Below are 25,637 nucleotides of genomic sequence, written 5' to 3'. Positions count from 1 at the left end.
GGACAGCAGAATACTAATTGGTGAGACCAGGTCAAAGTCAAATTTATTTCGTTCTGTTGGTCAAACACCAGCTGAGTAAAAAAGTGGCACTACTCGGCGACCTACTATTTGGAAAATAATTACTGGAGCTGTATAATGTTTCAGTCGATGTCAAATAAATCGTTGCCATGTAATTTGGCGTCAACAAAGCAGGCATGCATTGCCCTAGTGTGCGCGCGAGTAGTGCACCTTTACGTGCCGTGTACGTCTGGCGGAGAGCTTGCCGCACATGAGCACTCGGCGCGATCGATATCCGCACCCTTTGCTCCGCGGGGCGTAAACTGCCACTGTGAGCACCGCCGATTAACCGACTGTTTGTCACTTCACCCTGGTGCAAACTCAAAGTTGGCCGGTGCTGACCTGATCGGGTCTACAGTCGCGATGGCCACCTCCGAAGTGCTCATTCAAATCCCCTCGCTCACCTTCAATGAGGTAAACCATTTGAACCCAGTGGATTATATTGTTCTCCAGTTTGCACACGGCAATTTCTTTTATGTTTATATACCGACATTTCCTTAGAAAAGACTGCCGCATAATTGGTCTTCACTTAAGCTGCACAAAATAAAAAAAATAGAGGAATATCTTAATAATATTCAATTCATAAATTTACATAATAAAAAATTATTAACTTTAAATTTTGTACATTTTATAATCAAAATAATTACGAAAATAATTAAGCCTAAATTAGTTTTATTATAATTATTTCTTTACAGGACAAAATACGTCTTGCTCCACCAGCTGACACTATGGCAATCAAGGTTGCCCAACTGGAGCACAACATGCGATTCCTGAGGGAGCAACACCAAATCATGCTCTCCAGCTTGCACAAGGAAATTGAAAATTTGAGGCAGTTCAACAGAGGTTTGTTTTTTTCTAAATTAAAAAAAATTAAAAAAAAAACATTTAATTTCAGAATTGCAGTTCCAACTTGTAATGAGTGGTGCGGCAGCAAAAATGAGCGCGCTCTCCATCGAAGTACCACCCGATTCATTCGATGATACCGCTGAGCACCAAAATGTACATTTTTTTAATCAATTCAAAAAAATTTATATACTAATTAATTTTGTAGAGACACGTCAACAATGATTATGGCAGAGTCGAGCTACTTGAGAAGAGCTTGGCTGAAATGCGGATAGGTCTGAACGAAGAAAAGGGCCGGAACAAGCAGCTCTACGAAGTGGTCCGAGAGCAGCAGAGGTTATAATTTCATAAAAAGTATTTACGAAGAACTGTTTATTTTTTTGTCAACAGAAAAATCGAACACCTGAAGATGTTGGGCAATAGAAGCTTGGCGTGCCAAGACGCTGTCTGCCAAGTGGATTTCCCACCTGCAGATCAGGTCGTCGAGAATAGCACCCGGTACACGCAAACCTATCGTAATTCCGAATATTGGTCCAAGGTAAAAATGATAATTCGTGGTCACCCCTCAATTATCATAACAATAAAATAAAGGATTCACGGAGGAGCGGCGGCAATCGTTTCCGCCGGCACAATTCCGGCCGATTTTCGAGTGCCTCCTTCAGTCACGACGAGACGGCCGGGCAGCAGCCGACCGGGTCAAGGCTGCAAATGTTCCCACCACTGCAATCGCCCGCCGGCTGGCAGCAGCAGCAAGCGCCAAGGCCAAAGTACTAATTTATTCGACCCCTAATGAAACCCAGATTTAAATCTCAATTAATTAGGACAAGCGTCGAAATGGGCAAAGAAAAACTGCCGGCGCTGCAGTTGAACGAGGAGCACGAGGAAGGGCACTGGGCTCAGAGGATGGAGCAGGCTCCACACTCGGACCGCAACCGGCGCCGACGGTTCAGGAGCAAGCGCGTTCAGGGAGAGCAGACTAACTGATTTGTGTAGCAATAAAGATAAAAAAATATATAGCACGCGCATATAATAATTAATGCTTCGTTTTAATTGCACATGTTTACACGAAACGAGAGACTTCTTCTTATGTACCAGCCGTTGTTAAAAAGACGTTAGTATTCACATATCCCAGCAGGATGAGTGACATTTAAAAAATGCATTGAATATTTAGAGAGTGACCGATGAACGAGAGAATGTCAGTGCTCTCCTCAATCTGGAAATATATTTAAAATTGAAATTAATACAAATCAGCTGACTGATACTCAATTTCGGTTGGAAATTCATAAGATTTAACTCAACATATTACATAGCTGATTATGTAAAATTACTTTAGGTCTTTTGATAAATATTTTAAATAAATCACGAAAATTTTTAGTTTGGCTAACAATAATTATCTTACCTGTTTAGCTGTTGGCTTTCCTCCTCCATGGCCAGCTTTAGTTTCCACTCTGATGAGAAGCGGATTGGTCTGCAGATTTTCACAGTAAGTTAATTGCTCATTCAAATTCATTTCAATTATAAATACTTGAGCAGGGTGATTTCCCACAGTGTGGTGAAGTTCAGCAATGAACTTGAGCGAGTGCAGTGGAACGACTCGGTCATCATGGTCTGCGGTTAAGAGAAGGGTGGCTGGATACTGTTTAGAACCCTTCCTCTCCAAGGGATGGCATGCAGAATCGCCGTCTGGAATTTTTATGTTGTGCAAGGGGGAAATGCGCAGGAGGTTCTTGAAGTGCTCCGGGTCATCTGAGCTGCCGTAGTCGGACACCCAGGCATAACCAATGGTAAATTTGTGAAAGCGGAGCATGTCGAGCACCCCCACTTGAGCAATGGCCGCTCCGAAAAGCTGAGGCCGCTGGTTGATGCAGGCGGCCACCAGAAGTCCACCGTTTGAACCACCCTGGATTGCCAGTTTTTCACTTGACGTGTAGCCATTCTGGATGAGGAATTCGGCAGCGGCTTGGAAGTCATCAAAGCCATTTTGCTTGTTGAAGAGGCGGCCAGAGTTGTGCCACGATTCACCATATTCTCTGAATGAAAATTAAAATTTTAGAGGAAAAATTAAAAATTATTTCTTATCAAGAAAATTGACATTCTACAGATCTTAAACTGGATTTTAATTTATTTATTTATAAATTCTTAAATTGTTAAATCTATTATGAATTTCTATTTCATTTAAACTCACCCTCCTCCTCTGATATTTGGAATGGCAAAAACACCGCCAAAGTGTTGGATAAACACAAGTCTGGTGGCACTGAAGGTGGGTTGCAAGCTTACATTGAATCCGCCGTAACCATACAAAAGGCACGGATTGGTGCCGTCCTTCTTGAGACCCTTCTTGTGCACAATGAACATTGGGATTTTGGTTCCATCCTTGCTGGCGTAGAACACCTGCTCCGTCTCATAGAGCGAAGCGTCAAAATTCTTGACTTCGATTTCACGGTAAACCTATTAATTTTTTTTCTTATCAGTTAGAGTTATGAAAAAATTTATTTAAAGCTTATACCTCTGGCTGAATTGTTGGCTTGGTCAAATCACATCTGAAGATAACCCCAGGTGTGAGGAAGGAGGCAAACTGGTAGAACATTTCTGAATATTTTTTCTTTCCCGAGAAACCAGTCACTGTGCCTACGTCCAGAGGTAGTTGAATAATAAGTTTGCCGTTTGAGAGATCTCTCAGTTGCAAAACGCTCTACAAATTTTATGTGAGAATATTTAGCAAGAAGTTTCAGAGTAACACAGAGTGACAAACCTTCACATCATGAATGTAACAGACAACCAGTTTGTCTCCATGGACATTTGTAGCCCAGTCCAAAACATCCTTAGAGTCTTCCTCGACCAGAGTGCGCCACTGGTCCATGGTTGGGTTTTCAACATTGATACTGACAAGTCGGTAGTTTGGTGCATCCTTGTTTGTCCTGAAGATGCATTCGGGTCCCACATTTGTGACATACTATTGTCAAAATAAATTTTTAATAAACCTTTCCTGTTGATTAAAATTTTTGAATAAACCTCATAGTCGGCTTCAAATTTTTCCACTATTTGGTGGAGGGTAAGAGGCCCCCTTGGACCATCTTCCAAAGAGCCAATGTCGGTAAAGTACAGCAAATTGTCCCTGCAGTCTTTCTGTGGAGTAATGAGCAGGTAATTCCCACAGTCGCTCACCTCAGCACCTCTATTGTGATAATTAATGATGACATTGAACAACTGACAATATTGACCTACATTCTCCACTTTGGCTCGTTCGGGAATTCCACAACCAAAACATCTTCTGACTGCGGAGTGTTGATTCTATGGTAATACAGTTTCTGGTACTCGTTGCTCACAGTCTCTGAGCCGTCGGTTTTTCCTTGTTGCTCTGGATATCTCTGTCAGGGTTAAAAATAAATCAATTGATGAGTCATGGAAATACCAGAATATAATTTACAGCGTAAAACACTCCTTTGTTGTCGTGTGTCCAGGTCATGGGGGAAAACTTGACCTTCTCAAGAACCTCAGGGTAATCACGGCCTAGTTATGATTATTATTTAAATTTATTAATAGACAGACAATTAAATTCACCTGTGGCAACATCTCTGAAGTGAATTGTGATCCAATCTGAACCACTTTTGCTGATGCCGTAGCACATGGTTTTTCCATCTTCAGAAAATCGTGTCCTAGACAAAGCTACAGTTCCGTCCTCGGATAGCTCATTTGGGTCCAGGAAGACTCTCGGGTCACCATCCAGAGAGTCTTGGATGTACAAGACGCTGAAGAGGAAGACATATGTTAAAATTTAGATAAATTATCTTGCAATGGTAATAAACCTTTGATTTTGGAGTCCAGTGTTTTTGAAGAAGAAGTAGTTGTCGCCGTGCCGAGTAGGACAAGAATACTTAGGGTAGTTCCACAACTGTGTGAGTCTACTTTTGATATCTTCCCTGGCAGCAAATGAGTGCAGATAAGGCTGTGTCACCGCATTCTGCTCATCTACAAATTTTTTAGTTTCCTCGGCATCGGGGTCCTCCAACCAGCGATAAGGATCAGCGATCTGAACTCGATTTGAAATTAGAAATTGCCCAAATAAAAATAACTGAATAAAACCTTATTTCCGTGGTATTCATCAATTACAGTTCCATCCCTTCTGGGAACAGGATACTTGAAATCCATCGTTGAGAAAACCTTCGCTGGCACAATTCGGGTCGATCGACCTGCAATTAAAGCAGTAAAATAGGAATTTTATCTCTTTTATGGTTGATAGGTTGATATATTTGGCGGCATAGAAATGAGTCAATATTTGTTCCAAAAGGGTAAATGAATGTCAAGTGGCTTAATGTGACTTTTTTACTCTTTGTGTGCGTTATCAAAGTACCTGACAATGGGTAGGGACTTGATCTGCGCACGAGGGGAGACAATGTCACCGTGAGTCTGCTGAAAAGACGCAAGCATTTGCAGCTGGCCACATGTGACATCGCGTATCGGCCTTTGCGTAATAGTGTGCATACGTATCAACTGAAATTCGCAGTCGAATCACGTGTGAAAATATACGTCAGGGTGTAAACACCGTTTAATTATTAGCGAACGACGTCTTATCATTTTTTTATTCTGAACGATGATTCAACAGAGATATCACTTTCTCAACGAGCGAATGCTAATTGGCAAAGCAAAGTCTCCAAGTCTGCAAGCGCCAAAAAATAATATGCCACAGACGATTCGCGAAACGAGTGTTAAAAATAATTTGCTTGACCGACTGACTTCCTTGTTCGTATGTACCGGTCCATGCATTACATATAGGTCAGTGAAGCGTTTGCGGCTTGAATAGAGATCTCAAAATTAAAAGTGATTTTCGCACGCGGATTTCAGTAATTCCGCTCGGAACGATGTCAAGGTCGGTTCGCATTTGATTTTAAAAGCGGAGGGCGTTGAACTTACAGGCGAATTTTCAGTCCAAACTGCGCGATTTCAGAACGTAAACATACATTAAAAGGACTCCAACACGAACATATGATACGCGGCCCCTCCCCCCACTTTTGCAAACTGGAGTGCAAACACAGGAGCACGAGCAAAGTACCCTGCGGGCCGGGGAAAAGAATAAAAACAAACGAGCGAGAGCTCTCACTTCATGGAACAACAATTACATAAGGTTCATTGAGACATCCTTTGAAGAAAATTCTGGCCGCGGCTCGGATGCGGAGTAGGGATCCGAGAAAAGGGCACTGTGCAGTCGCGATCACACCACTTTTTTCGCCGCTCCGTTCGCACCAATGCGATTTTGGCGCGTCGCAAAATTGGCCAATGAACGCGCCGCATTGTGGTGTGATGAGCGGGGCTCGGGATTCTCCACTCGCGCGACGACCTGCGACTAAAACGACGTCCATTCTCCACTTTCTCCAGCATAGGGCGCGGCTTTGAAGTCGCAGACGGCGTCGAGTGGAAATCACGAGCCCCACAGGTACAACCTGGGGTACCCAGACGGTCAGGAGATCGAAAGGCATGCCACACCAGGCGATTATCAAATTGTCGTTCGGCTGATTTAGACAGACTCGCACGCAGGGTCGCTTTGTGAAAGTGGGTCAGGCCGCGCGGGCTATGCAACGTCCTCATTGTTGACAGGTGCACTACACTCACACACACCCACAATGGAAACAAACAGGTGAGACAGAAAATTGGGAAAATCGAGTCCGAAGGGGGTGCGTCCGGGCGAGGGTGGCCGGTGCCACCCACGGGTGCATCGATTCAAAGGACGTCGCGAACCTTCATGCTAAGGCCCGTTCGCTTTTATGAATGAATTGCTACGTTTTTACTTTTCGCTGATACCCGCAGGCTAAAAAGTTAGCATGCACAGTTTAGAAAGGGACTTTTAATATACACAACTTGCTTTTCTTTGACAGTTACATTTATTTACATTTTTACGTCGGGTACGAGACCGTTTCGCCACCGTGGAGAAAAGGTATCAAATTATGGTGCATTCAATATCTGGGTTAATGCCAAATTAAATATACTATCAAGGGCGGCTACGTAGGCCTTTGTGTGCGTATGGAATTATGGATAGCCTCCGCGCCTCCTCCTCGGTTGGGCAACCTTTTGAGCCTTTTAAATTCTCCGGGATTGATCAACCTCAGCAGCTGGTGAAATTCGCCAAGCCTCCGAAACTCAAGCGATCATACAATTATTAGTCATTCCGTTATCTTTTCCTCATATTATTTGTTTTGATCGTGCGATCGTTGCAAAAAATTTGATGACGTGAATATGAGAATATGCGTCAAATTTAGTCCATCGACGGTTTATCCAGCTCTTGTAGGCGTTCTTGCTTGAATCCGAGCCGTGGCGTTTCGTTGTTAAATCTAATTTTAGAATTTGACAAAAGAAAATTTACGAAATTTGAAAGTGAAAATTTTGTTGGCCAATCAGCTCTATTAAGATTTTGGGGGGAAATAATCATAATATGGTTTTAATTGAAAATTCATGAAGTAAAATTTATAATATTGTTTAACCATTGAAATATCTTGTAAATTGATGAAAATATTTCAATTTGTTTAATTCATGATAATTTAGTTAACTCTCAATAATCATTGAGTTTGAACGAAGCAAAATTTCTTCAATTGACAACTATCAGAAAAAGGTTTTCCAGAATAATGTAGATTTAGAATCAATGCAGCCAATCCTGCTGTTGGTTTTGTGTCTGTAATATTTCAAATGATATTTTTATTTTTTCATATAGTCAGATATATTTTCATTCAAAATATAACACTCATTGTAAAAAAAAACTCGATTAAAAGAATATAATAAAAGCTTTCATTCAGAAATTGAATTTACAAGCAATAATTCAAAACTGAAATTCTTCACCTATTCAGACGTTAATTCATCAAAAAAGCCATAATTTGGATAAAAAAAGTGTTTATAAAAAAAGTGCCACGACTATATTAAAAACCTAACCATAGATAATGATTATTGTTGCGGTTGTAGTATTATTTTTTTTATTTTCGGAAAAAAATCACTGGTTTTCCCACAAGCTTGGTGATGACGTCGGAACGTGACAAGCGGATCTAGAGAGGAAAATTGGCAGAATTGTGTGTTCCCACCAACCTTGACTAGAAAATAATAATATTCTATGAATTCACTTTGGCCCGAAGATGTGAAAGATGACGTTGGTCAATGTTTTGCTCTGGGGTTATTATTGTTCATAGGAAATTTCACTTGTCATTGCATCACGCACCGCGTCGTCGGTAAATGAGCCGCCTTTCTTTCGACTTTTCACCTTGAAATTTTTTGCTCGAATCGTAAAACGCGGCCTTAACGCCGAGACTCCCTATAAGATATGTAAATGGTTTGAAAAAATTTTCATCATGAACATCCTGCAAATCTCGGCTTGCGAATTATAATCATATAAATAGAGGCAAACAGGAAGCGAACGCAATTATGCCAAAACATCAGATTTTATCTTGTGGTAAAAAAAGCTGACGCTCCTTCTTATATTTAGTTTTTTTTTATATTCATGTTTGGAATAAGAAGTATGCGCTGCCGAGTGCGATTCTTTTGTTTTGTCGTTATGTCATTTTGGTTGTGTCGTTAGCGAGTTATGCAGCGAGTGCACATGCACGCCGAGTGAATTAAAGTCTCAACGCGACGAAATAATTATTGGCTCGTAAACGCACAGCTGCAGCCAGAACGCTCTTATTATTGCCACATTGCTGCTTTTTATTATGGACTTGATTAATTTAAAGACGCAACATCAAAACCAGCAAGTGGCCCAATTTGCGCGACAATTTGTAAAAATCACAGCTTGAAATTTTCATTTTTTAAACAACGAGATGAAAAATGCCAAAATATGCGTTGATATAGTTTTTTTTCCAATGGAATCCCAAATATGATAAAATGAAATTTACTTTCAATCGAAGGCTATGAATTTAATTAAAAAAAGGGTTTTGGGTTCATTGAACCTCACAGATTTATTCTTTTGTTCTCGTTTCTTTTTTTAATGAATTAATTAATAATCATGGTTTGTTTGTGTATTATGTATTAAAATTTTATGTCAAAATATTTAGGTTTTTTTTAACTCATTAGAACAAAATAATTGATATGAACTATGAAAATTAGCAAGGAAATTACTTGGAATACTCTTTGAAAATAAATTTTCCATCAAATCCACCTTGCGTTAAATTTCAATTTTAAGAATTTGAAACTATCAACAATTAATTAATAAATTGATTTATTGTTGTAAAAGGCAGGGAAGAAGTTTCACTTTCTTTCTCAATTAAAAGCGGTTCACTGTGAGAACAAAGAGCCAGTTGTGTTGTTGGCTAAGGTGAAAAAACTTTTATCGGCCGGTCTTTTATCTTTGCTTAAGAGCCTGTTCTATTCTTAATTCCTCGGACTCACCGGTTATTTCTAGTTAATTCTAACCATATTCAAAATAGTCAGGCCATATCGCACGACGTTCCCACGTGCAGCCGATATCGCACACTTGACGACGACTTAATTATAATTAACTAGGCCGATTGCTCAAAACTTGATCTAAATTCACTTGATCAATATTCATTGTTGAGAACAATTCGCCGCTAAGCTTGACCTTTAACGACCTCTAAAGAAAGAAGACTTCTCGATATTAATTTTCTCTCTAAATCTGAAAAGTTCAGTGAAAGTGCTACGAAATTGCTTTTATTTCGCAAAACAATGCGCCAGACCAGAACTTTCTTGTGTTATTATTTCCTCGAATTAAAGTTCTTCACTTGCAAAGATTTCTGCGGCGAATCGTTCGTGTTTCGCCAGCACTGCCTCTAATCGTGGCAATCTGCCTCGCCACAGTAGTGCTACCAAAATTATATAGTTTTCGAATATGCATGCGACCATCTCCATTAAATAACCGCACAGCCGTGGCCTCTTTACCTGATTTCTGTGAATCGATACGGAAAAAAGCAGCTTAGTCTAGTCAGCTTAAAAAACAAATAAAATAAAAATTATGCATACAATAAGCATGTTTTTCATATGAATTACAATAGTTTTAATGATGAAGAATTGATTCATAATTTATTATAAATATATTAATTTATTTATATTTAGTTTTTCATTAAAATTGGCAGTTTATTTAATTTAGTGACTCCAGAATTATTATTTAGCATGAAATTTCCATTTTTGATTGTTTTCTTTGTAATAAGGAAACTTTCTTGAATAAGTTTTAAATCAATTTGTTAAAACAGTTAAATGAGAAAGTTGTTAATTAAAAATATACAATTAAAGTTATTTTTTAACTCATTTTTAATCTTGAAATTTTTTTTGTTCCTTCACCTCGGTTTCCCTTGTAAATAAGTTAAAAGATAGAAAATTAAAATATGATTTATTTCTTAAATTTTCCAAGGTGATTGCTTAAGGTAGAAACAGTAATCTCGGACACTCACGCAGAATGTGACTTTTCATAATTATTTTTGTAAAAGTCAGATAAGGTGCTCTCATAAATATTATAAGCCTGACCACGGCGATCAAAAGGCTCAAAAGTCAAAGTCGTTGGCAGGTTATCTCGCAAGATCAACTGCCATTCATTGTTGCTAGCTGCATATAATTATATAAAGCAGTCGCGTTGCCAGCTGGGAGCGCTAATCGTCTCCGAGTCGCGGAAACAAAACAAACGGCAGCTGCTGCGGCCCAACGAAGGCTAGTGAGACCAGACTCGCGGAGCGTAACACCATTTCCTATCTGCGGAAATCACGAACGCGTGTTGCAAAACGACGACGAGACTGACTGAGAATCAATTCAGTCGCGAGTACATACGCACTACACTAGGAAGTCGACCGGCGGCCCGTGGGTATTATTATTTTTTTATTTGTTTTTACGAGAAACGGTTTTTGCTCATTAATTCCTTTACAAGTTTTGGCGAAAATTGAGCAATAATTAAGAAACAGTAGTCTGGCCTGAGAGTTGGGATGGGCCACTTGCAAAATCATTTTGCAGAGAACTGCGCAGAATTTTGAACTAAATTATACATTTCTTGAAAAACCTGTTGGTGTTGAAACCAAAGGTCACATTTAATTCTTTTAAATGATGGGGTGAATTATTAATTCCTTTTAGTTGTTAAAATTTATCTTCAATTTTAGGATTTTTGGCGAATCGAGTGCTGAGGTCTAAATTTATGTGAAACCGAAACGATATTATAAGAAAAATGGAAGGGGAAAGGTAACTAAACAGAAATAATTTGGCATTATTTGTATCTTATCTTAGCTTAATTCAATTATTATCTGAAGAAGCCATCGTTTGAAATTATCAGATTGATATATCTTCCAAAATTAATTTTTTTATTTCAAGTAATGATTTGTAATTTTTTCTACAAACTTGAAATGAAATTATTGTGTCGAAAAACCTTCAAACTTACTCATCGGAATAACAAGCCATTATAAAACCCATTATGGCAAATATCCAATTAGATTGCAATTTATTATTTTATTATCTCCCCAGTCGGCATTATTTCATTTTTATCTATTGAAATACTATTTTCCACTAGTTAAAATTACGCAATTTCGTACCCTTGAAAAGTAAAAATGTAGCACAGACGAGCCGACCTCGTGCTGAATTTGTTCAAAAAAACAAAGATTCTAACGCGTTTGTCATTTTCGCAGGAACTGCTTGCGTCGCATAACGCACGAGGAGACGGAATTCTCGGCGCAGAGCATCTTGCGCGCCATGGAGAAGTTTGTCAAGGCTGTGAACGTGATGGACGAGACGATCCTCGTGCCGAGCCGGCTGATGGACCTGAAGATCTCTGACGAAATCACCGGCAAAGATCTGGCCAAGAGCCGGCGGCGACTGGCCAAAGACTTGAACAATACCGACTTGTACAGTGTCTACAACATGATCAACGGTGTGAAAAACGAGCTGCTGTGGGGCCAGTCGGCGTCCAACGGGCCCTCCGAGGGTCCCGAGGAGACGACCCAGGTGGTCAAGGGCCACATCCGACGGCCCTCGACCGTCTCGGTGGCCTCGACCTCGTCGGCCGTCTCCACCACGAGCGACACCGACTCAGAAACGGGCATCGAAAACGACATTGGCAGCGAGTCCGAGGACTACGCGCAGACCGTGTCGGACAAATTCAAACACCACCTGCACGGACTGTTCAACTGTCTGGACCACATGACCGAGGCTGCCAGTTATCTGACGGCGCGTTACCAAATCGACATTGGTGGCTCCGTCTGATGCATTTTGTTTTTTTTTTTCGTCCGGCTGGGTGCTGCGGGGGGAGCAGGTTTTTCAAAGTGAATAAGTTTTTTTTTCGTTGTTAATCATAATTATATATATTTTCAGTGGATTATCTTCTGTGATGCTTTGTAGAATCAGACATAATTAAGGCATGACGTGACAATAAATAAATAAGAAAAGCTCAACTGTTGAGTGCCGACGATTGTGGTTTTGATTCTGGTGAGAAAAATCGCCAGCGGCACACACTACTTGACGAGTTGATGTACTGGCCGTTCACCTCGTTCATTACTTTGACTGTGACGTCACGATCATGCCACTTGTAATTTCATGGCAGCCTCCAATCGAGTGGAGTGGTGCGATAGTCGTACCACGTCACAATCAAGCACTCATCCTCACAATATTTCTCACGTTATCCAATCGAGTTAGCACAAGTTTTTCACGTGTCTCTGTAAATCTGCATAAATGCATAATCAAGTGCTAAAGTGATGTGTGTTTGCCATGGAATTATATAATTATTAAAAATCACGTTTTGTTAATGAAGTTCGAAAGACCATCATGACTTTTAATTGCATTTTGGTGTCGGATGTTAATGAGAAATTCTCTACGTAATCACATTTTGCACTGTATCCGAAATTTTTGAAAAACCTGTCATATCTGTAAGCCTGGTTGCTTCCTAATTTTTACACTACATAAAATATAAGCTGAGCCTGTAATGCCATCTTTAGCAGTTAGCCGGAATATACTGTTGAAAATATTGTTCTCATGTGCGATGATTAATTAGTCTGAAAATGAATCTGTCAAAAAATGAGATGAATTTTGCAATCAAAATCTTTTCAAAGGACTTGTCTCGCATCTGGGACGGGTGATAAAATTGTGACTTAAAAAAAATTGATTGGCACGAGCAGATACGATGATTATTTTTGGTTCTTTTGGAATAAATTACTACCGCTCATCCAGTCTCATTGTTTTGTAATAAGTCTGTTATTGAGTTCAAGAGAATTATGTATAATATTATAAATATTCCGCAGTATTACTAGTGCAAAGTAAATTATATAAAATATCGAATAAAATCAATAAAAACTCCACATAATAAAACGAAGATGTCAATATATATTTTTATTCAACTCTTCTTGGCAGCCTTCTTGCGGCCTTTCTTTCCTTTTTTGCTCTTCATGTACTCAATCTTCTTGATCTGGTACGCCCGCCAGCAGTGCTGAATTCGCATGGCTGCGAATCTAGTACGGAATAGATAAATTCTGCGGTCCAACTCTTTCTGCTCTTCGGCGCTTTTCTCTTCCATCGCGGCCTCATACTCGATCTCCTGAGCCTCAAACTTGGCCTACACCAATTAGTCGTATATCAATTTAGGTATGAATCACGAGAATAAAAAGCAGTTGGCATTGAAAACGTTATTCTTACATTGAGTCGCTCCAACTGCCGTAGCTCCAAGGTGTAATTTGCACCGGTGGCCTCTATTTCGTCGGCCAGCTGCTGCATTTTGGTGTCATAGTCGGAGATTTTGCTCAGCAATTCGTCTTCCAAACTTTTTCTGTCACATTTTAACGCCTCGTCAGCAATTAAGAAGTTAAAAATTAATTAGGCTGGCGGCCAGTCAAGCTTACTTGATTTCTCTCAGATTTTTTTCGGCCGAGCTGTGGTCTAGTCTAATTTTCGCTAGCAGCTCTTGAACGTTAACCAGCTCGCGGCTCAGCTCTTCCTGGTTGCTCGTGGAGACGGAAATCGCCTCTTTCATCCTCTGCTCGGATCTCTCGCTGAAAATGACCAACGCCTAAATGAAGATTAATCTGACAACATTTTCAACAACCTGTTCCGGATTCCTTTAAACCCACTTAGACTATTAAGGTTTAATTATTCTTCTGCTTTTTATGCCAAAACTATAAATTATTTATTCTAATTATTTCCGCGTATTTATTTTTTACCTCCGAATGAAATGTTAAGTAATTGAATAAAATGAATTAAATGGAATAAAAAGCTAGTGCTTCTTTGTAAGCCATTTTTTCTCTTTTTCAATTTTAAAGTTCTAGTGTCAAAGACGAAATGATAATAAAGAAGTCATAATTTTATTTAAATCAACTGAGGCTCACTGCGGCGGATAGACTGGATCTTGGAAGTTTTATCAAAACTTCAGCGAGTTGCGGTTTTTTTTTTATAAAAATTCCTTTTATTAACATATAAAAAGAATGAGTTTTTTGTACCTCAAGATTTGAATCTGCCTTTCGCATTCGGCTCTAGTTTCGGCGATTTCTTGTTCTTTCTTCTCCGTTTGCCGCTGCTTGGCGGCCACTCTCATTTTCATGCACATCCGCAAACTGTGCAGCTCATTTCGCAGGCCTCGGATTTCCTCTTTGTACTTGTCCTGCTCCGTCCAGGCCCTTCGTAGGCGCATCGTGTGCACCTTTTCAGTCGCATCCGTCATTGCTAGCCTACATATTTTGCAATCAATAAATATAATCTAAGGCGGCGTGCTAATCACTCAAGCTGCGGGAAAGCATGAAAGACTTGCTTTGATCTCTGCTCGAGAAGGGACGACCAGATCTAAGAACTAGAAAGCTCTGGACGTCACAACACATATGAATACAAGGTCATTAGCACACAAATCTAATTGTGTTTAGCTTTGCAATCAATCAATATTAATAAAAAAAAAATCTGGAGAATAAAATAATAAAAATTGAAAAAAAGTTCAGAATAAAATATATTTTCAGCTTAAAAAAAAATTTTTTTGATTCGGATTTGAAAGTTTTAAGCATGGAAATTTTGTGATATAGCTGGGATTAAAAAACAATATTTCAATCCAAATAAAATCAACTAATTCAAAGCTTTTTTACTTTGACTTTCAGACATAATTCAATGGAAAAATTTATTATTTATGCATTTTATTGCTTTTAAATATGCATAAAATCTTACCTGAAGTTGCAGACGTTGACGAGGCCATCGAACAAAGTGGCGAATTTGGCCCCGCAAATAGACTTCTTGCTGCACTTGTCCGCGCCGTCAGTGAAGGGGTCGATCTCATTGTTGATTATACGCGTCGCGAGCGTCTGGATTCCCATTCTCGGGTTAATGGCACAGCAGCTCAAGATGCTATTTGCGTCATTGGTGCTGCTTCTGCTCTCAAGGCGATCGGCATTCTCTTCCTCTTGTGTTTTTCCAGTCGACTCGCAACTCATTATTTGACCCGCAATTCCCATGGCGATTTCGATTTTCCTCGCGGAAGTTTGTAGCAACTTCTTGATTCTGTTCGCCTCACCAAAGAATTCCACGTTTTCCTGTTTTTCCTCCGCAAAGTAGCTGGCCTCGTCCATTTTTCTGCGCAGCTCGGATGTATAGCTACCTATAAAAAACTATTTTATTAAAAAGTATCATTTAGCTTGAATCCTATTAAAAAAAAAGAAAAAAAAATTATAGGAAATTTTCCTAATTTAGAATTTTTATATGATAAAAACCTTAGCTTGAGTTAGAAATTTTGTTGTTTTATATTGTTAATTTTTAATAAAAATGTTTAACCAGTGTTTTTTTCTCTCTTCAAAATAACCAAAACTAGTGTCAAGCTGTTAATTTTTACTAAACTAAACCAGATAATTTTAATAAGGAAAAGCCTTAGTTCCCCTAAAATGGCACTTTTTTCAATAAGAAATTATTTACTATTGAAAAAATTGGTCTCTTTAACTTTTTATTTTAATTTAGTCAAGTTCACAATAGATTCCATCTATTAAGAAAAGAAAATATAAATTAATTTTCCTTTTGTTTCTTATCAAATTATTTTTTCAAAGTTTCATGTTCTAAAACTTGATTTTTAAATTTATTATTATTAAAACCAGGAATTTACTATTTCTATAGTGCTTATTTTAAATTTGTCTGGTGCAAATTTTAATTAATTGCATGATTTTTTTTCACTTTTTTGTGGTGTATATGAGTGCGTTACGTCACCTTTAAGGATTACAATTTCCGACACTTGAAGTATTTTCGAGCATCAGCAGATTTTTACACGTGCCATGAGGTGTATTCGCGAGATCTTCAAGCGCACCTGATATGAGTCCAGTGTATGAGTCAGCGAGAAAAATGAGAGACGGCGTATGTTTATAAATTGCGTGCGAGCCCCGCGTGGGTTTCCATGGTGAGCCTTTGTGACCAACAGCGCCGCCGCGCCTACCGTTTTCTTTCTTTCTTTTTTTAATTGTATTTATTCTATTTTTTGTGCAAACGTCGTAAAAATTGAACGAACCGCGTTAAAAGGTGCTGAGTGATACTTGATGTACACCTCTCTTTGACTCTCTGAGCATCGTTTTAAATCACTAGCGCGATTTGTCGGCTAATTTTTTGACGTTTGTTATTTTTGCTCCCTTACGTCAGTCTCAGTGTGTGCGCGTCTCTCTTTCTCTCCCGAGAAAAATACTTATTATATTCATGACGTCAAAGTGAGCAAAAAAAAAAACTGTGGAATTTTCCCAACTCACTTTATTAACCACTAATTATGCCAGCGATGGAAAATTACACACAGTGACACGTCAAAAAAAAATAATAATCGTCACGGAGGACTGGACTTTGCACAAATAAATGGAAATTGTTTTTGTAAATACTACAAGTAATATTGCAAAAAGTACTGGTGTAAGCAATGAAAGAATTTAATATAAATACACCGTTATATTCAAAATGACCCAATTATTGTTTAAAAATATTTCCTATATTATGTCCATTTTATGTAAATTGGTTGAAAAAGGATTTTTTTTTATAAATTTTGATTCATCACGTTTAGTAAGCAAGAAACGGAATAATCAATTTTTTATTTTCATATTGAGCTGTATATTCACATTGCTTACATTGAATTAAGATGAATTAAAAAAATCAGGAAATTGTTGATAAAAACGGCACCAACACTTAGAATTTTGCGAATTTTGCCACATTTTTTGATGATCCCTAAATTTTCAATGAAATGATTTTAAATTTGCAAATTATGACTTAATTTAGATATATGTTTGACTCAGTTTGACTAATCTTGCTAGTAATGTTAAATTTAATTTATATTGAAAAATAATTTGCTGGAGTTTTCCTTAGTAAGAATTTTTTACCATAAAACTATTTAATTGAGGAATAGCGCAGTTCATCATATACCATGTAATGATTCGCTCCTGTAAGTTTCATTTTATTTAGAAAAAAAAAATCTTATCCGCTTTCCAAACCCCAGCTTTGATGCAAATTTAAAAAATTTATTATTTTGGTAAAATAAACTAACATTGAGAACAAAAGATTTTGTTGGAAAATTATTAAAGTATGTAATTTTAAAGTCTTTTTCAATATAATTTTTTAATGAAGTACCGGTGAAAGAGATATTTAAGAAATTTTTGATTTAAAATATTTTTAAATCTTGTTAAATTTTGAAAATTGAGAATCATCTTAGTTTCAAATTTTATTATAATTAAATGTAAATTTCTTGCAGATTTTCAAACGTGATATTTTGCAAAATAAATTAATTTTACAAATGATTAAACTTGAACCTAAATTTGTGAACATATGTTTGATTTTGACAGAGGATTTCATCTGGTCCATCCAATCCTTAAACTAAAGTTGACGTGCTGACACAGCAGCATCTAATAAATAAATATAGCCGAGTGTGTCTCGCGAGGCCATTGACGCGCCTGCATCTGACATTCGACGCAACGTGTAAAGCAATAGTGCGCGGCCGGTTGCATAAGTTGGTGTCTCGTCGTCGGCTCGGTGGCCGTGCGGCTGATTATTTATTCGCTTGTGGAGCTTACACTTCTTGCTCTTGTTGAGAGCCTAAGTACCATCGCAAGTACTTCTTCCTCTCGGTACTTCAAGTCGTGTGGCCGTTGCCGAGCACCAGTGAATAATTATCCTGGTTTTCGTCGTTACCCGCTCAACTTGCTACAAACATTTCGCATATAAGACCAGACCAATTTTTGAAATATACATTGACAAAATAAGTAATGCAAGCTGCGTTAATATTATCGACGTGATCTGTTTGTATAGGAAATTCATGCAGTGAATAAAAAGTTGGTGAGAAAGATTTAATTTTATTAAAAAGCTAGAAATTATGGATAATTATGACAAATGAAAAATATAATTATAATTTATTAATTAATCATATTTATTTATACCAAAATAGTACGAAATATCAATTAAAAGATATAATCTTATAAGAGAAATGTTAGGAATAGAATATGAAATTATGAGATAAATATTCTTAAAATTACCCAAATATGCCACATTTTTAATGGTTGAGAGATTGTATAGCATTTTTTTTAGTTCATTAACATGAAATAGTTTCTCCCCATTCTTTGAATAATTAATAATGAAATGATAAAAATGTATTTTAATTTCTTGCTATGAATTTGCGTTAAAATAATACTATTTAAATTTTAGGTATTTTGGGGAAAAAATAGTTTATAATTATTAGAAAGTTTTGAATAATTTAGCACTTTAGTAATAATTTGTCATTTTTAATTGAATTTCATATAAAACGGAATTTAATTAATTGTCAGTGTTAAAACAATTATAAAAACGAGTTTTATTTTATAGAAATCAAAATTTTTTAGTTATTCTTTAAATTAACACTTTGTTATGTTTTATATATAAAGATAAAGCATAAATGTATCTTATAATTTACGTCAATTAATTTGAATAAACTCCCTAAAAAATCCCTGAAAAATCCTTTCAAACTATATTGTACGATTTTTTTTTTTGTAATTAAAAATATTCTGGAATAGCATAGCACTTTGCTGACTCAATATTAAGTTATATGTATTGAATTGATAATTCATTGTCTTTTGTGAATCAAATTTGAGAAATTTTTTTTTCAAATAGGTTATATGGACTGAGAGAATAGGATCAAAGAAGGTTCTTTGTTGACTCGTCGCCGCGGGTCGTATTGCGTGACTGCGTGCGATGATTCGATGAAAAGAACACGAAACTTGTTGCAACTTGCATCGCCAGCACAATCCTTCCCCCGACTGATGTTTTCTCTCTCCCTTCCCTCTTGGATCTTCCAACAATCACCAGCACCAACAGGCACCAGCAGGATGATGCGTTTTATTTCTTGGCCGTCTCGGCGTGCAGAGAGAATTTTTTGTCTGAAAAGAAATTCGTGTTTTTTTGTCGTTTGTCTCATCTCTTTGACGTCTACTTGTCCGTAATTTTTAACGATCAGCTTGTTTCTATTCGCTATTAGCAGCTCACATCACACATAAACTGCTCTAATATAGCAAAAATCGCAAGTTAAAATTCCTCTCTGCTGCAAAATCAACACGATCGAAATTCAAAATAAAGGCCACAACTGACTTTCTACGAATTCAGCAGTTTGAAAAGCATCATAAGCAACGAGAATTCTACTATAAATCAATTTGTAAGACTTGTAAGTTCCATTATTTTGTTGTACCGTCAGTTTACCATAAAATTGTAAAAAATGTTATAAATTCGCTTTGATTTTATAATAAATTAATGCAGAAAAATTAAAATTAATTTAAATTCTTTTCATTTTCCAGGATAATTAAAATGGCTGAAGTTGTAGCTGAAAATTGGAACGAGATGTTTCTGAAAATGAAAAAGTCTTTGGAAGGAGCAATTTTCATCTCCATCGACAATGAATTTTCTGGTCTACGAGACATGAACAAGGAGGACATCAGGTATGTATTTTTCATTTCACACCAATCTGAATTTGCCATTTTATTTTCACTTGATAAATAATTTCCAGCCTTTTCGACAACAATGAGCAACGTTACTCCAAAATCCGAAACCACATCAACGAATACTTCATCGTGCAGATCGGCATTTCTGTTTTCTCATACAACGCTGACAGCAGCGGCTACACATGCGAGGTGTTCACTGTTTATCTGTTCCCCAGCACAACAGGCAGGAAGGACACCTCTTTAAAATTCCAGGCCTCCTCCATTGAGTTTCTCTGCCGCTACAACTTTGACTTCAACAAGGCAGGTTTTGTATTTACGCTCTCGTCTTTCGTTCGGCGGCTCTCAATATTGACGCCCTGTCATATTTTATAAAATGCCAGAGATTTAAAGCCGACCTGCATTAAAAAAGATATAAATCTTAAATCGAGTGAGAAGTTTTGGTCCCGAAATAAAAGCGGTGTGTGGGTAAACTATATGGAAACTTATTTATGGCATCCTGTTTTGCAGATGATGCATCACGGCGTGACTTACATGTCCCTGGCCGAAATGGAGTTGTTGAAGAGGGCCATGCAGAATGGCAAATACTCGCAGCAGCAGAAAATGTCCCTCAGTGTGGACATAGCAGACTTGTACAAGTCCTCTTGCTCCGAAGCAATGAACTGGGCCGTCCGGGCCAAAATCGGAGATGAAACGACCATCAAATATCCTGCTTGTCTCTCTTCGTACCTTCTGCACAAGGATATTCGAATGTCCTGCCCTGACATCTGTACTTTCGATGTCCAGGATGGTGTATGTTTCTTTAATTTTTAATTGTATCCCACAAAATAATATTTTTTTTCCACATAGGGGATTTTAATCAGAAAAGTTTGCTTGGAAGTGAGGGCTAATTATGAGATGGTTAGAGAAATGCAAGAGACTGAACAGGCTTTTGAAAAGTTGATTGGTTTCTCAAAATTCTTCTCATTGCTTGTGCAGGCCAAAGTGCCAATCATTGGACACAATGTGCTTCTGGATCTCATGCTGATGTACCAGCAGTTTATTGGACCTCTGCCAGGTTAATTTTGTGAAAATTAAGAAAAAATAATTATTTTTAATTTAAATTAAAAATTTTTTAATTTGAAATAATGCTAAATTCAATTTTTCTTTCATTTTGTTTTTTTTCTAGGCTCATACAATTTATTCAAGAAAAAACTGCAGAAGACCTTTCCCACTATTTATGACACCAAATATCTTAGTTTGGAAGTGAAACGCAAAATCTCCATCAATGGTGATAATTATTTAATAAATCTTACAATTTTCTTAAATTTTGAATGTGTCAATTTTATTAGATGGTTGGGATAGTGATCTGCAGAGGCTGTACAACTACCTGCTGACAGATCGTTGCAATAACTATGCACCTGGAGCTCCAAACATCTCAACCAATTCCTATGCTCAAGAAGATTTGCATCTCTCTGCTGACGGAGACAATAATTCAAAGCGTGCTGGTCTGAAGGTTAATATTTAATTTATTATTTTTCTATTTACTTACAAATTATTGTACTTAAAGGCAAAGTTTCATGATGCTGGTTGGGATTCTTACTGTGCTGGATACGTCTTCCTTCGTCTTGCCCACATCAATGCTGTTTTTGACGAGGCTGTCAAGAATGAAGACAAAACAAGCGAGTTCAATCTGACCTGGAAAAATTTGCTGGAATCTGTCCAACCATTCCAAAACAGGGTTCACATATCCATGGGGAAATCCAAACACATTGTATGATTAATTCACCAAAATTTGAATTCTAGAATTATATATTAAATCTAAAATTGTTAGGCGTTGGAAGGAAAAGATCAAGAAGCCAAATGGAACCAAATTGTTTTCTTAACTGCCAAAGGAAACAAGACCTTTAACATGAGGGACATTGAGGACAATTTTGTGCAGTATGGGTCCCTTGATATCAAAATTATCAGCCCGAAAAGTGCTCTTCTTGCAACTTCCACACCAGAATGGTAAATTTAATATTTAATAATATATTTAAATGAGATATATTTTTATATCATTTTTTCTAGCTTGAAAGACATTTTGAAGGTGTGCAAGAATCATCCACTCTTTAGGGCTAGGAGGTACTCTAAGTTGAGACACTCTGCACACGGCAGATATTCTATGTGGTAAGTGCAGGCTGCGGAAGAATTAAAAATGTACTTGATGCTGCACATATTTTTAGGGCTGGCATCTTTGCTGCATTTGCAAGTGGGACTTTCTTGGTTTACTCCGCCTGCCACTGAAACAGAGCAGAAAGGCCTTTGACCTTTTAGAGGTGTTCGAGACGATAGCCAGTGCGCGTATTGTATTTCTTTTTTCAACCAACTTTGGCCCATTTTAATATTTTACAACGCACCATGACATTTAATCTATTTTAAAAACCTTGGGCAACACCGGTCCGAAAATAAAAGAAGGCATGGGCGTCGTTAAAAATCGCCCTGACAAATTTAACCCGCCATTCAAAAGCCTGTTTTTTTCTGAGTTAACGAAAGCCTTGAACCTTCTTCTTCTTCTCAGTCTAAAAACCAGCCAGCATTGATTTTGGCGATCGGTTTGAAGTTTGCTCCGCCCTCGCAGCAGTCGCGAATTAATTTTTGAGCAAATTGTTTGAAACCGCGCGGCTGCTCGATGTCAGCAATTAAGACAGAAAACATGCAAAGAATGAGCGGGACCGGTGGCTGTCGCCGGGTAACTTATTTTAACGGTGAGACGCCGCCGAAGCACCTCTGTGTTAGCTAACGATATTGCCCTGCTGCGAGAGCAGAGCTGCAATGGAGGGCAGTGTGAGATATTATTGTAATAGAGGCCAGCAGCCGGCCGGCCAGATGAGCCGCGCCGCCGATTGTACAATAGCCGGGCCACTTTTCGAATAAATGGGCGACGCGCCCGTTTTCCCTGCGACTTAATTTTGCCTCCAGATTTTTGTCCTTGGGCTAAAGTGTATTTTTGTAGAGCACACTCATTTTTGCACAATCAAGGTATACATATACAAAAAGTAAAGAGCAGAAAACTACTCCGAAGGCGCTAAGCTATTTGTGTCTTCGAGTCCACCAAACTTTTGCCATGCTTGGGGTTTTTTACCACGCAGAAATAGCCGCCACCTATAATAGGTGGTACACTGTTGGGCAGTTGTAGTGGACCGGCCGCGAGCAGCGAATTGTGAGATCGCTTCCCTCGGCAGAAGCGCGAGCGCCGAGATCGATTTGTATTGACGAGAGGTGTTCTCTCGTGTCTTTCGATCCTGCCGAGATTTTTTTGCAAGCGAGAGTGAGCAGCAGTCGGACGTACCAGAGGCGTGTGCGGATTATTTGCACTCTCTCCTCCTCCCTTTGCTATTTTCTGCCGCGCATTTCATCGGCACATAGCTGGGTTTTATTTTTGAATTCCTCGTAATTATGCTCTCGCTACTGTCCTTGAGGCGCGCCGCGTGCCGGTGGCATTCATTTCGCCGTGGAAATTCAAATTTAGGCTAACGGAGGAGCTCTCCACTCGCTCGTCTGCCGCGACTATTTATTTGTTTTCCACCGCTGACCAATAACCCACCCGACTCTGTTTTATTTTACAACCGAAAACATTTCGCCCCAACGCGCAGCACAGCCTCGTTGGGAAAAATTGTCAACTCCGTCCAGCGTGGAGAATGTGAAATTTATCTAAATGAAAATAATTAAGTGCACAACCACTCCGCACCATTAAGTCAAAATTTATCGCCAATAAAAGGTTAAAAATAATTTGTAGTATTTCCTAACAAATTATACATAAAAACTGCAAGCATAAAAATGAAATAGGCCAATATTACAACAAGTACCCTATTATAACCTTCAAGTCTAGGAATTTTATTTTTGCTACAGATGTCGTTTCTCTAAAAAAAAATCGTCACTTCGTATAGAGTTTGTTTTCCCCTTTTATTTTAACACAAAAAATTCTCTAATTCAGTAATTCATCTGTACAATATAACCTTTAATTCCTTTTTTTTATAGTATAATTCATACAAAAAAAATTTTAAAGAACTAGAGCATAAGTAGTGCAGATAGAAAAATAAAAACTTATTTTTAGCAGTTTACTGACCACAATTATTCACAGAAAAATAAATACACTTGTTCCTATTTATATTGTCGTTAATAAAAATTAAAAGTTTTTTGAACATTTTACAGATCTAGAATTGGTTACATAATGAAGAACCTCTTAGCCACTCGCAGATTGTGCAAAAAGCTAGAGATTGAGTTAATGCTCTGCGTTTATTTTCGACCGAAGCTTCTCTCATTCAATTTAATTTGCGCCGGCAAGATCGCCTCGCACAACAATGTTTGCTGCTTGCTTGTAAAACGTGATTTTAACTTCTTTTTTTTCAACTGATCGTCAGAGAAAATAGATTCCTACAAAGAATACGCAATCCAATCCGCTTTTTACCATCTGATCGTGCGTTTTGTCTGCGTATAATTGGGTCGGTCGGAGAGACTTAAATTATGCTGCGAGATATGACAAGTTTTGGCTCCAAGATGACAAATGCGTCTATCTGCTCGACCGCCGCGTAAATCTCAAGTGGCGCTCCTGAAGGCTAATATTTGGGAAATAAGAGCGATTAGACACGGAAGGGGAGATTATCTGTTTCGATGGGGCAGAATAATTTTTGGTCCATCGCCAAAATCAAAATGTTATTTGCAAAGGAAGTTTATCTTGTGTGAGATTGAAATTTGTTTAAAAAAAAACTCTGCAATACTTTTTGTTTTGCATTTCTCGTTTTTCGCAGGGGGATGGTAAATGATTAACAAAGTAACTCTTTTCTCCCCAACAAGGCAAATTTCTACCTTCAAAATTTAGTTTAAATAATTCCAGCAGTAAATTCTTTCACTAGCAGAGGAACATTTAAAGTTGAATTCCGTACATCAAGATAAATATATGATTGAACTGATTTTAAAGGAAAAGTTTCAAAAGTTTAAATAATCTATTTGATAAAACTCGTAAATTTTTACTTCACTTAATAGATGACCATTTATCACACTGAATAGCTTATTCTCGCTTGTTTATAATGGTATCTATAAACACATTAACACAGAAAATTATGTTTGTGCTAGACAAATTAATGTTGAAATTTCTCACTTCAGCTATTTATAATTCTAGTTAACTCGTTTCTGCAAGCAGATTTGAGGCCAAATTTTCTCCTCAGCATTTTTTTTTTGCCACTGATGATTTTGTAGTAAAAGATTTGATCGTAATTGAATGAAATTATTTCGTTGCTGCAGTTGCAATCTGAGGGTCCTTCTCTTTACTCGGAGAGACAGAGACACACCTGCGAGTGTTCCGCTTTTGTCTCTTGCTGGCGCTGGCATGAAAATAATACAGCCCCGTGTGCACAATTGCTTTTAAATAGAAAGCAGCAATAAAACCCCAACCGAGCAGCGCTGCCCGGTTCATCTAACGCTCGATTCATCCGGCCAAAATCATTTCCTCGGTTATGCAACCCGCGGGACCAACGAAAGAAATAAAGAAAGATAGGCAGGTGAAAACCAAGTGTGTAAGTTTTGCCTGGGCGTGCGTGTATAATTGGTCTATTTTCGGCCGCTACTGAAAATACATTACCGATGAGCTAAAAATGCGCCACTTAAAAATGGGCCCCAAGTTTTCGCTAATTAATTGCGAGGGGCCATATTTTGAGAGACAGACGTGTATTTATATTTTGGGATTTTTTGGCGGCCGCCGACGAGACTGTAGATTGCCGGCGGTTGTTGCAGCTTCTTTCTTTGTGCGTGTGTCAAGGTTGGCCTGCACGAGGGAGAGAGCGAAATAGCCCACCGAAGGCACCCCTTTCTGCGAGAGCGAGCAGATGAGTGCAGCGCGGTCTTCGGGTGATAGATTAAAATTTGATTGCCGCTTGGCGCTGACCGCCGATTTTA

At 38.1% G+C, this 25,637-nt stretch overlaps 5 protein-coding genes across 14 annotated transcripts; 3 read left to right on the top strand and 2 right to left on the bottom strand.

Annotated features, from left to right (window-relative positions):
* Nucleotides 1-201: 201 nt before the first annotated feature.
* Nucleotides 202-2,152, top strand: LOC132199460 (uncharacterized). Its single transcript, XM_059624176.1, has 7 exons — nucleotides 202-471; nucleotides 753-900; nucleotides 953-1,056; nucleotides 1,109-1,236; nucleotides 1,291-1,438; nucleotides 1,492-1,667; nucleotides 1,722-2,152. Exons 1-7 carry the CDS (start codon nucleotides 421-423, stop codon nucleotides 1,882-1,884), a joined length of 918 nt encoding a protein of 305 aa, XP_059480159.1. The 5' UTR covers nucleotides 202-420; the 3' UTR covers nucleotides 1,885-2,152.
* On the bottom strand, nucleotides 1,915-6,106 carry LOC132199458 (prolyl endopeptidase). 4 transcript variants are annotated; one of them, XM_059624172.1, is made up of 14 exons: nucleotides 5,999-6,018; nucleotides 5,252-5,307; nucleotides 4,984-5,090; nucleotides 4,707-4,930; nucleotides 4,462-4,649; nucleotides 4,328-4,410; nucleotides 4,126-4,268; nucleotides 3,913-4,075; nucleotides 3,653-3,853; nucleotides 3,407-3,592; nucleotides 3,086-3,348; nucleotides 2,426-2,930; nucleotides 2,300-2,368; nucleotides 1,915-2,113 (listed from the first exon to the last, which is right to left on the bottom strand). In XM_059624172.1, the coding sequence occupies exons 1-14, from the start codon at nucleotides 6,001-6,003 to the stop codon at nucleotides 2,048-2,050; spliced, it is 2,259 nt and encodes a 752-aa protein (XP_059480155.1). In that variant the 5' UTR covers nucleotides 6,004-6,018; the 3' UTR covers nucleotides 1,915-2,047. The 4 variants fall into 4 exon arrangements, with proteins under 4 accessions (XP_059480155.1, XP_059480154.1, XP_059480157.1 ...); XM_059624171.1 differs by lacking the exon at nucleotides 5,999-6,018 and adding an exon at nucleotides 5,812-5,949 and having other exon boundaries at nucleotides 5,252-5,391; XM_059624174.1 differs by lacking the exon at nucleotides 5,252-5,307 and having other exon boundaries at nucleotides 6,018-6,106.
* A 160-nt stretch (nucleotides 6,107-6,266) lies between these two features.
* LOC132199461 (mid1-interacting protein 1-B) lies at nucleotides 6,267-13,162 on the top strand. Of its 6 annotated transcripts, none has more exons than XM_059624181.1 (3): nucleotides 6,267-6,532; nucleotides 10,968-11,046; nucleotides 11,487-13,162. In XM_059624181.1, the coding sequence occupies exons 2-3, from the start codon at nucleotides 11,033-11,035 to the stop codon at nucleotides 12,058-12,060; spliced, it is 588 nt and encodes a 195-aa protein (XP_059480164.1). In that variant the 5' UTR covers nucleotides 6,267-6,532; nucleotides 10,968-11,032; the 3' UTR covers nucleotides 12,061-13,162. The 6 variants fall into 6 exon arrangements, with proteins under 6 accessions (XP_059480164.1, XP_059480161.1, XP_059480166.1 ...); XM_059624180.1 differs by lacking the exon at nucleotides 6,267-6,532 and adding an exon at nucleotides 10,406-10,674; XM_059624179.1 differs by lacking the exon at nucleotides 6,267-6,532 and adding an exon at nucleotides 10,406-10,678.
* LOC132199459 (dynein regulatory complex protein 10-like) lies at nucleotides 12,873-16,142 on the bottom strand. Its single transcript, XM_059624175.1, has 6 exons — nucleotides 16,012-16,142; nucleotides 14,989-15,415; nucleotides 14,280-14,507; nucleotides 13,686-13,835; nucleotides 13,483-13,612; nucleotides 12,873-13,402 (listed from the first exon to the last, which is right to left on the bottom strand). Exons 2-6 carry the CDS (start codon nucleotides 15,384-15,386, stop codon nucleotides 13,184-13,186), a joined length of 1,125 nt encoding a protein of 374 aa, XP_059480158.1. The 5' UTR covers nucleotides 15,387-15,415; nucleotides 16,012-16,142; the 3' UTR covers nucleotides 12,873-13,183.
* Nucleotides 16,143-19,095: 2,953 nt separating this feature from the next.
* LOC132201193 (pre-piRNA 3'-exonuclease trimmer-like) lies at nucleotides 19,096-23,662 on the top strand. 2 transcript variants are annotated; one of them, XM_059627166.1, is made up of 11 exons: nucleotides 19,096-19,444; nucleotides 19,584-19,724; nucleotides 19,793-20,027; nucleotides 20,235-20,516; nucleotides 20,574-20,781; nucleotides 20,893-20,994; nucleotides 21,056-21,219; nucleotides 21,274-21,477; nucleotides 21,538-21,713; nucleotides 21,774-21,872; nucleotides 21,929-23,662. In XM_059627166.1, the coding sequence occupies exons 2-11, from the start codon at nucleotides 19,594-19,596 to the stop codon at nucleotides 21,987-21,989; spliced, it is 1,662 nt and encodes a 553-aa protein (XP_059483149.1). In that variant the 5' UTR covers nucleotides 19,096-19,444; nucleotides 19,584-19,593; the 3' UTR covers nucleotides 21,990-23,662. The 2 variants fall into 2 exon arrangements, with proteins under 2 accessions (XP_059483149.1, XP_059483148.1); XM_059627165.1 differs by having other exon boundaries at nucleotides 19,096-19,453.
* The last annotated feature ends 1,975 nt before the right edge of the window (nucleotides 23,663-25,637 follow it).

Source organism: Neocloeon triangulifer, unplaced genomic scaffold, assembly GCF_031216515.1.
Source record: "Neocloeon triangulifer isolate White Clay Creek 2 clone unplaced genomic scaffold, ASM3121651v1 ptg000014l, whole genome shotgun sequence".
In the NCBI taxonomy this organism is placed as follows: Eukaryota; Metazoa; Arthropoda; class Insecta; order Ephemeroptera; family Baetidae; genus Neocloeon; species Neocloeon triangulifer.
The sequence above is the reverse complement of the archived record's forward strand: the minus strand, read 5'-3'. Positions and strand labels throughout refer to the sequence as shown.